Source organism: Symphodus melops (genome assembly GCF_947650265.1).
Source record: "Symphodus melops genome assembly, chromosome: 5".
Lineage (NCBI taxonomy): Eukaryota > Metazoa > Chordata > Actinopteri > Labriformes > Labridae > Symphodus > Symphodus melops.
Window position 1 is genome coordinate 27,842,511 of NC_136695.1, and position 10,046 is coordinate 27,852,556.

General features: G+C 41.1%; 1 protein-coding gene across 1 annotated transcript; it reads left to right on the forward strand.

Annotated features, from left to right (window-relative positions):
* The first annotated feature begins 1,413 nt into the window (after nt 1–1,413).
* Nucleotides 1,414–2,691, forward strand: her7 (hairy and enhancer of split related-7). The gene is made up of 3 exons (XM_079344708.1): nt 1,414–1,564; nt 1,846–1,944; nt 2,032–2,691. The coding sequence occupies exons 1-3, from the start codon at nt 1,520–1,522 to the stop codon at nt 2,581–2,583; spliced, it is 696 nt and encodes a 231-aa protein (XP_079200834.1). The 5' UTR covers nt 1,414–1,519; the 3' UTR covers nt 2,584–2,691.
* The last annotated feature ends 7,355 nt before the right edge of the window (nt 2,692–10,046 follow it).

The following is a 10,046-nucleotide window of genomic DNA, read 5'->3' on the forward strand; positions in this document are numbered from 1 at the left end:
TCATTAAGATATGTTTAGCAATGACATAGTCGGAGTCAGACCAAGAATGATTTGCTCCAGCTATAATGCAATCGAGACCATTAACTTATCTGGTACAAGCTGCACAAGCGTGCGCACGTGGTACCCGTCCCCGTCCCTCAGCTTTCCCACGCTCTCCAGGCACCGTCAAAGGTGTCCCACGAGCAAATGTCCGACACAGCTGCGGTGCTAAACGGCGCGTAAGCACGAGACGGCCTCCCAAATGGCACGCGTGGTCTAATGTGCCATGTAGGTGTGAATGCAAAATGCGAGCTATTGTTGCACCTTCCCTCCCGTGTGGACCCCCCTAACAAATGCAAAGGCGTCACGCGCGAGTGCTGAGGTGTCGGCACTCGCCATTAAATGGACGTGAAGTTGATAGAATTAAAAAGGAAATACATAAAGATGTATCCCCAAGAAAGCTTGTCACTCAAAAGCAGTATCGATTAGCAACATCTAATAATTGGTTTTGACAGGATAGTTGGCAGAATGTCTGAAAATATCGCAGGTGTTTGAACATTAATAAGCGAGCCAAACAGAAGTGCCAACTCTTCAGAAACTCGCTCCTCAAATGATAGCTATGCTGCACACAGATGGTTCGTGCGCTCCCATGGCACCCTAACCCTAACCCTTTTTACTCTACAGTCCTTTAACAAGATACTTTTATCACAAGAAAACAGCGGATTCTAGTGCATGGAATGTAGTTGATTAATAAGACCTAAAAACATGAATATACATTCAGGGGTCGATGTTGTCAAATGTTATTTTTTATCGTCTTTATAATCACGTGTCTTGTATTTTATTCGACAGCTGCTTATTGTTGGTCTGCAACTTTGATCTCTATGCTGCTGCCTGTCGAGATACGGGTTTTCTTCTGCTTAAACAAAAGTGAAATACAAAAAAAAAATAGTGTTCTGTCACAGCAAATATCCATGGAAAAATAAGATTATGGATGGCACTGTTTTTGATTTGTAAAGCTTAAGATTCTACGTTGGTGTAGACTTTTTGTTTATTCATAAAACGCAATGCTCACAGTATATTGTGTGTGGACAAAAGAGAAATATCTCCCTCAATAAGCATCACTTGTGTCACCCAAAAAGAGCCTGTTGTTGTATTTGTAAATACGTTCAGGTTATATTTTGAACTTTTACGCATGCGTTTTTACGCACGAGGGTCCGCGTCAAAAGACTCGTGTCCTTTTTTCTGGAGCCTTATCACAAACGGTTTTATAACCTGATCGTTTTATTTAGGCTTCAGACCAGTAACGTAAGATAAATTCGTGACTTTAAAGTTCCAGCAGAGCGGGGATAACAGAGCACACGGAGAGGGAGGCTGCTGCTGGGTGGGTGGGATTTGTTCTGGTGGTGGGAGGAGTCTGCGAGGCTGGACGGTAGTATTTAAGTAGCATCCGCCTGGCACAAATTCTTCAATCCCTGATCAGCTTCTGACTGAGGGTGGACGTTTCTACTTCTGGATAACAACTGAACACATCGAAGACAAAATGAAGCTGTTACAGCAAAGGGAGGATACAACAAACGACAGAAAGGTAAAAATCCCCCTTGAGAAATTTGTTATAGACTTTTCTTTAATGCAGAGAATGACTGCTATTCTAATGGATATGAATAAAATGTGATTGTTGAAATCTTTTGATTTTGTAGAATTTAAGTATTTTAATGTTAGGAATTCATGGCTACTTCGTATTTTTTTAAAAAGGAGAGAAATATCTCAAAAATCTCCAATCTCAAAGCTTGAAGAAAAATGTTTGAATGAGAAAAAAGAATTTAATTTTTGTAAACCCCACAACACTTTCTCTTCCTTTCTTTGCAGTTTTTAAAATCTCAGGTGGAGAAAAGAAGAAGGGAGAGAATGAACTGCAGTCTGGAGCGTCTGAGGACCATGTTGGTGAAAGAACCAGAGCAACAACCGGTAAATAAGAAGCCTCATTTAGTGCACCAAGATAAGATGCCATAGGGCGAACAGACTTCTTTAACTTACTGATGTTTTTTTATGCAGGGAGGGACTCAGAGCAGAGTGGAGAAAGCTGAGATCCTCGAGCACACAGTCCTCTTTTTACAGAAGACTACTAAAGGAGACAAGGCGAGGGCTGGAGAAGTTGGTGGAGGTGAGAAACACTCGTTCCAAGACGGGGTCTCCACCTGCCTGCAGAGAGCTGCTCAGTTCCTGGGACCTGAGGGGAAAGGCTTGTGGCCCGGAGCAGCGCTGGATGGATCTTTTGCTGCTCGCTTTTCCCGTTCAGACTCTCATTCTGCAGCCGGCGTCCAAAGAAGAACCGCAGCTCTGTCCTCGTCCAGCTCTCTGTCACACACAAAGTCCATTCTTCAGATGCTGAGGCAGAAGTCCAAGCAGAGACTGCACGCGGGAACTTGCAGTCCAAAGAGTTTTGCTCATCCGTACCAACTTCCAGTGCAGCAAGAGTTCCCAACAGTTCCTCAACAGGCTCAGACGCAGAATCAGCTCGAGTCCAGAGTGGTGAGACGAGCGAGCAAACAAAGCCCGTCCCCAAGCCGGCCAGTCGTCCAGACTCTGTGGCGGCCCTGGCCTTGATTTAATCGCCCAAAAAAACCTGAACTTTTAATGACTCTATTATATATCTAATACTCAATCGTGCAAGCTGTATTGTTATGAAAGAACATTTGCAAAAACAAACAAACAGCATCTGATCTTCTGAAACTCATAACACCTCAAATCCTGTTTTAGGCATGTTAATAATGTAACAAATGTCTTGTGTACATGTGATGTGAGTGTGAACGTGTTCGCTCACTACTCCTCTTTAGTGGTTATGAATGAGTGCAGACACAGCAGGGGCAGCAATCAGTTCTGCAAGCAGGCACAGGGACTCTTCCAGAGCGAGGGAGACCACCGCACCATGTAGCCCAGCGGAGCTGAAACTGCTCCGGAGCTGAAGAACAGAGTTTGGAGGTGAGTATTGTGGAGATGAAGAGCTTTTGGCTTCCTCATAAAACTAAAAGATCATCTACTCAACCTGGTATCACAATTCCAAAGTGCTATGCTAGAGTGGGTAATGACTGAGTGTCTGTCCATCACATTTCCAGGTGTGGGATCTCATGGATGGAGGTTTGGAAAGCCCCCCACCTTCACCTGTGTGCCATGATGTCTGCCATCAGCTCTGTCCACAATATAACTTGTATTCTCTTTCAATATAAATATATTTTGTCTATTTTGCACACTAATTTATTCTGGATGTCTCCCTATGGTGAGCAGTAAATAAAAATAAAAACATTCCTTGAATTGACTTTTTTGTGTTTGTTGGTTTTTTTTTGTTTTCTTTCTTTCTTTTATGACTTTTCCTATTAAGAAAGGAGCAGGCGAGCTTTTTGTTTGTGATGCTGGCGGCTCTTTTTAGTGTGAGTCAGAGGTGTTGGAGCATGGCTTCCTGCAGAGCTACATCCTCCAGGTGTGAAGTCTGGCTGTGATGTGAAACAGTTTCAGAAGCAGTTCTCACTTTAAACAGATCAAAGACACTCAGACCTTACCACTCAGTCTGAAGGACTTTACGAGAATAAGCCCAGAAATAAAAATATAGGTATAATAGTTGATAAATGCTGTGCACAACCTAATAGTTTTTTTTTTTTAGGAAAGAATCTGCCGTTTTTAAATCTAACTCTAATAATAATCCAGATTGAGTTAGAGGTCTTAAACTATGTGCTGCCAGCCTGAAATGTTTACTTTAACGTTTTAGTTTATCCATGCACAGATCCGTGAGCTTTCCTGATTGTGTTACCTGAACAGGAAGATCTATCCGTAACTACAATAAGTGTTACACATGAAAATACTTAAATGTAGATGAAATACATCGACTATGATAACTGCAGGGTCCTTAAATGTATTCAGGCTGTTACAGCAGTAAATATCACATATTTTCCTACAACTTTACTAAATTTATTTACAGACTAAATTTAAAAGCAACACAACTTTACTCAGCTCTATAGTCTAACAGGTTAATGTCGAGTGAAGTGAAAACTCTTCAACCTCGTGTCCATGTTTGTTTGTCATGCAGTTAGCATGTTGCACCCCCCTCGCGCAGACATCGCCCGTAGCTGTTAGCAGGCCATTTGTTCTCCGCGCGTGTCGGGGAGTCATTTGACAGGAAGCAAAACGCGTCGTAACACCTCCCGAAAACCTTTGAAGTCCAGACGAACCCCTCATATACCCGGAGACATTAAATAACTGCACCTAAAAGCCCTAAAAACAAATATAATAATAACAAACTGGATCTTTAATTTATGTTACTTAAGTTTGCCATATTTTATTTACTTTTGATATCCTGTTTTTGCTGTAAATACCTCACGCTTACAACCCTTTTCCTGTCATTGAAACCTGATGTATTTGACATTTTGTAAAGTTCAGTCCCAATCGGAGTACCTGGCCACTGATTAAATTGAGTAAATGCCCAGTTGTGTATTAAAATAGAGAAACATGTGCAAACAGAGCTGAAGCCTTTAAAGTGTATGTGATATTATGTTTTTCTTCATTAGGACACTGCTGCTGATGCAATCCATTTGACACCAAAGGGAAATTTCGTATTTACCTGGCAATAACAAAGGTTGATGAAATGAAAACTGGAGATTAATAGACTTGTTCAGTCTGCTACCATGGGAGACATGATGTTTCTGGCTCTTTCTCGTGGGAACCAGAGAAACAGGCGACCATTTGCACTTTTATTATCTGTTAGAATTAGGAGATCATTAAAAGAAGTGTGTGTGGAGGACTGAGAGCCTTCAGGTTCCCACACACACACTTTACCCACACACACACACGGTCAGTCTAATGCAAATGAAACACCAGGCAGTGCTCCGTCATTAAAACTATTTAACACGTGTTTGTTGAGCACATCAGGTGTGTCTAAGAGCACAGATTCAGAAAGATGAACGTCTGTATTAGTGTTTGATAAAAAAAAATATGCCCCCAGAAAAACGTCTAACAAAAATTCATGTCATAGACCTTCTTGTTCTTCTTCTTTTAATTCACTAACAGATATTTTGTACGCTACGTTAACGCCAATTATTGCGTTTTATAACCGCTGATAAGGACAAATGAAACCCAGTGAGTCTAAGTGACTTATCACAGTTGAACTTTTTTTTTTTTAATTCAATATATTTAAATATCTTCCCAATAAATTCCTATCGGCACGTGCCAAAAAAGTAGCCTATTATGTTGGGCTACAGTGACAAATTAGCCAGAAGTCATCCAACTAACACACTTAAACAACTATTTGTTAAATAAAGAGTAAAAATTTCTCTGTATAAAATATTGACTTTAAATCTGCATTTGAATTGAAAAGGTTGAATGTTAAGCCCTTTCCGACTGGCGCGTGGCTGATTAGGTGTGAAGTGGTCGCGTGCAGCTTGTACTGTATACTCCGCGTGTCTGTGTCGATCTCTTTCGGGAAATTATGTACCTCTGTGTTACAGTAAAGAATCCAAACAGCTGATAATATCTCATTCTGATCTTTAAACCAACACATCCACTTTACAGGTTCACTGTTATATATGTTTGATTTGCTTCATGAGAAAACTAATTGTTAATTAAATTACGTGTTCATGTTTTACCATCAAGCTTTTACACTTGGCCAGGACTTGTATCTTGTATTTCGTGAAGTTGGGGATTCCATCCTCTCCTCTTCAGAGGAGGGCTTAAATAAGTATCGTGCGTAAATTGATTTAATAATGAGGCAGATGGTAACGTGTTCTTAAAGACAATACATATCCAAAGGGGTCGTTTTTTAAGTTCATGCACATTTGCCGTCTAACACCACAGCATGCAGACAAATGTTACGTGTGTGACAGTGGGAGTAAAACGTCAGCTCGTTCTCATCATGGGAGCGTGGAGCGAGAGGCGTCATTGTCTTTTATTACCTGTTAAAACAGATACTTCATTGACAAGGTGTGCTTGTAGGCAAGGTAAACCTTGGGTTCCCACAGGCACACATAACGAATACACTACGCAGAGCGTGACTAGTCCAAAATGTATTCATTCACAAAAACATAACATAGCAGTCGACAGCGGTGCGTAAAAGGCTCAGCTTTACGCGTAAAGGTAAAATGACAGACGTTATGTGTGAAGTTCAAAACAGCTTTTACCTTTTATGTATGCAGTTTCATTAAACATGTTTTGCCGAGTATTTGATGGCAGTATTAGGAACTGTTTGGTTGATGATTCACAATAAAAAAAAATAAAAAAACCCCACAATGAATCAGTTCATCTTAACTAAGTGTTGGAGCCAAATCGCCAAGTGGCTCTTTCCAATCTTTCCCATGGGAAAATTCGGCTGTGAGCTATATTACCACTTTATTACCTGCTAAAATCGATACATGGTAAAAGGAGTGTTTGGGGAAGACGTTGCTCTATAGTTCCCACGCGTTGCTGCCTTCAGTGTCTTCATGAGAGGTGTCGCCGTTTGGCACAGTGATTGTCCTTATTTCACAGGTATTTGTAATTTTACGCACGACACACAGACCTTCTTAAACTAACTTGATTATTAAGACACACATTTTGAATAACATGAAACATGTTACTAAAACTGTCTTTATTTTAACTTGTTTTTGCCTCACATCTACAAAGCACCATTTTACAGAGTTAAGCAGAAGAGAGGGCATTTTACGCGCGCTGTTAGACTACCTTGTTGCACATCATTTAGGACATCATTTAGGCAGATTTACACTGCATTTGTGTTTATTCAGTTTCTTTTCTCTCTTCAGCGTTTATTCTCGGCTGCAAACTCTGCCTGAGGACACGTCTCAAGACGCAGTCCACAATGAAGGCGCGTAAAAGTCACCCGCAGTCGTTTGTCTGGGCTTCACGCTGAGTTGGCGGATGTTTGTATGTTAATACGCGTCGCACGAGCTGGTAACACCTTTAGCAGGCGCGTGCCTCACACTCAGGGGAGCAGCTGCACGTGTCCCCAGATTAATGAAGGGTCCATTGGCGCGTCGTTCACCCTGCATTCAGATTTAGATACTTGACCAAATGTGCTAAAAGTGCACCATTAAGAGAAAGCTAAGACCGAAATGTAATAAATGACTTCTTCTTTGCTAAATTTGACCCTAAAACAGCTTTTTATTATTTCTAACCATTGAATTTTATACTGAAGGTCGAACATGAGTCACAACAGCTCAGATGCAAAATGCTAAAATATCAAATAAAAAAGACATTTGTAAGAGGTTGTGTATTTAAAAAACTTTTTTTTTTTAGTGTTTAGTGGTTCAGCATGGATAATTTCGGCAATAAAATGAATTCCTGTGGTGGGTGGAGCCAAGTGACACGCCTACCCATGGCTTTAAAAGCCACTACCGGGCGAAATGTGGCCACTTCCAACATTGACTGAGAGACGGCTGACCTTTTACTGACGCCGTACACAATACTTGGAATAAAATCATGAAATTGCTTCAGGATTCAGAGGACGCTAAGGCTACAAAAAAGGTAATTGTATTATTTAAGCTTTTATGGATTATTATATATTTGTATTATAATCATCTCTACGAAGAAACACATCTACCACCGGTTCAGTCTGTTGATTGCGACAATTTCAGTGTATTTACGTACATTAATATTGTTTGTTGTTTCTGTGCCGTAGAGTCTCAAACCTCAAGTGGAGAGACGTCGAAGAGAGAGAATGAACCACAGCTTGGAGAGCCTTAAGACCCTTTTGCTACAAAGACGGGTAAAGACCACTGAGTTTCTTCACCAGGCGAGATGACACGTTTGTGTGTGTTGGTTGGTAAAGTGTTTATGAACACGTTTTATTTCTGTTGTAGGAGGCGACTCAAAGGAGAATTGAGAAAGCTGAGATCCTCGAGCACACAGTCCTCTTCTTACAGAAGACTGCCAAAAGCGACCAGGAGAGAGCTGGAGAAGATGGTGGGGGAGGCCGGAAACACTCCTTCCAAGACGGGGTCTCCACCTGCCTGCAGAGAGCTGCTCTGTTCCTGGGACCCCAGGGGAAAAGCCTGTTGCTTGGCGCAGCCCTGGATTCATCATTTGCTGCTCGCCTTTCTCGTACAGACTCTGCAGCATGCGTCCAAAGAAACACTCAAGATCATTCCTCCACCAGCTCTCAGCTTCTCGGGAAGTCGTCCAGGTCAATTCTCCGGTCACTCATCGATAGGTCCGGGTATAGAATCTGCACGCCTGTCCTTAAGGGGGCCAGCTGCGTTAGGACCTTCGAACAATCACCCCGCTCTCCATTAACCAACCAACAGCCTCACAAAGTATCGAGTCCATCGAGCACACAGAGCCTGCCCCAGAGCCAGTCTGTGGGTCAGACTCTGTGGAGACCCTGGCCCTGAAAACCGCGCAGTGATTTCACAAAATGAACTTAAAATGACTTTAACATCCTGAATTATTATTCACACAACAGCCTCTGATGTTCATTGTTCATATTTCCAGTGCAATGTATTGAAAACGGACCTCCTGCTTTCTGTAAAATGTGATATCTTTGTAGATGTTGAACATTTATTATGATCACTACACGCGCTGCTACGACCTTTACAGACCAACTCGTGGTAATTGTTTCTTTTATGATGTATTTTTGCACCTTAATTTATTATATTTGTCTTTTGTAAATAAACACATGAAAAATCCCTTTACAACGCGTGAATGTGCATTCATTATTTGCATGGCACGTGCCTTGGGAGCGCGTGCTGCCACGCACGTTAACATGAGAGGCCCCATGCAGTGACGTTTCACACTTTTGTACAACCGTGATCCTTGTTATGAGAAACTATAACATCCACTGAAGTGGCAGAAACGTTAAGAATTACCATTTAGTTTTATCATGGATATTTTTATTTGTAAATCAGTTTCACATTTCAACAAGGCTTTATGTAGAAGTAAATTAACATTTAAAAGGAAAAATGATCAAACTTATGACATTTAAACATATTTTAACTGAATTCATTAACTTAATAGAATATTAGTCGTGCGTAAAATGTGCCATTCCCGTGCGTAATGTCACAACTCCCTTTGTAAACATAGAAACAGGGTAAAAACTTTTTTAACCAGTATAAATACAGATAAGATACACAATATGAACATGTTTCATGACAACCATCCCTGATGATTGCATCAAGAACGCTGTACTGGCGTGCGTGCCTTAGACCGTTCTTACTGTGTTTTCTGTGAAACGCCTGTCTTAAAAGAGTTTTCATCCAAGCGAGAAAGTTCACGCGAAGCTCGTAGCTCATTTGCGCCTCAATGGTTTGCGAGCGTGCGTGGGAACGAAGGAAGTGTCTGCTCTCCGTGCCGCCATCTCTCTCCAATCAGGTCTCCATTAAAGCTGTAAAACGCGGCGCCACTTCTCTCTTTCCCACGAGAACGACCTGAAACCTTTTCTTTTCTCTCCATATCAAAAGGAAGTTTGGTGTGTGTGTGTCCGGAAAGCCTTTTGATCTGCAGTGACACGTGTGTCTCAGGCACGCGCCAGCCCGGCAGATACTTAAAGTCATTTGGCGTCTTTTACCACTATGAGTGGCTTTAAATAGTCTCTGTCCTGTTCGTCTCTTATCCCGTGTCTTAATTATTTTTGCACATTGAATATCAGCCATGTTGTATGTTGTAATCCATTCTGTGTAGAAGTTCTTGTGTTTTAAAGTCTTTACCAAAGTCTGGATCAGATCCATTAAGCTGTCAAAGCTCACATCAAACAATGTAGTGAGATTGAATATAAAGTGGATATCAAACGGATATGGTCGTAAGAGTAAACAAAAAAATCTTTTTTACAACAAATCTTATTCATGCTACTGTGTATTTTTACATGATGCCTTCTCAATGTCTTTAATGCTTTGTCATGATTATTTTGTTATTACAGATTCTCTTATTCCCCTCGTGTTTTATTAGATTATTTCATGTGTCTTCAACATTTCTTTCTGAAAGAAGTTGTCTTCACACCTTCGCACCAACGTTCAGATTCACAATGTCAGGAAGAGCCCAGACAAGGAAAAAAAATCCTGTTGGAAAGTGGAACAAAATTTAAAGTCATTTAAAGTTAT

Coding starts and splice junctions, on each gene's coding strand:
- her7 (XM_079344708.1), top strand. CDS start 1,520: ATGAAGCTGTTACAGCAAAGGGAGGATACAACAAACGACAGAAAG. Junction 1,565..1,845: donor ATACAACAAACGACAGAAAG/GTAAAAATCCCC, acceptor CTTTCTTTGCAG/TTTTTAAAATCTCAGGTGGA. Junction 1,945..2,031: donor AAGAACCAGAGCAACAACCG/GTAAATAAGAAG, acceptor TTTTTTATGCAG/GGAGGGACTCAGAGCAGAGT.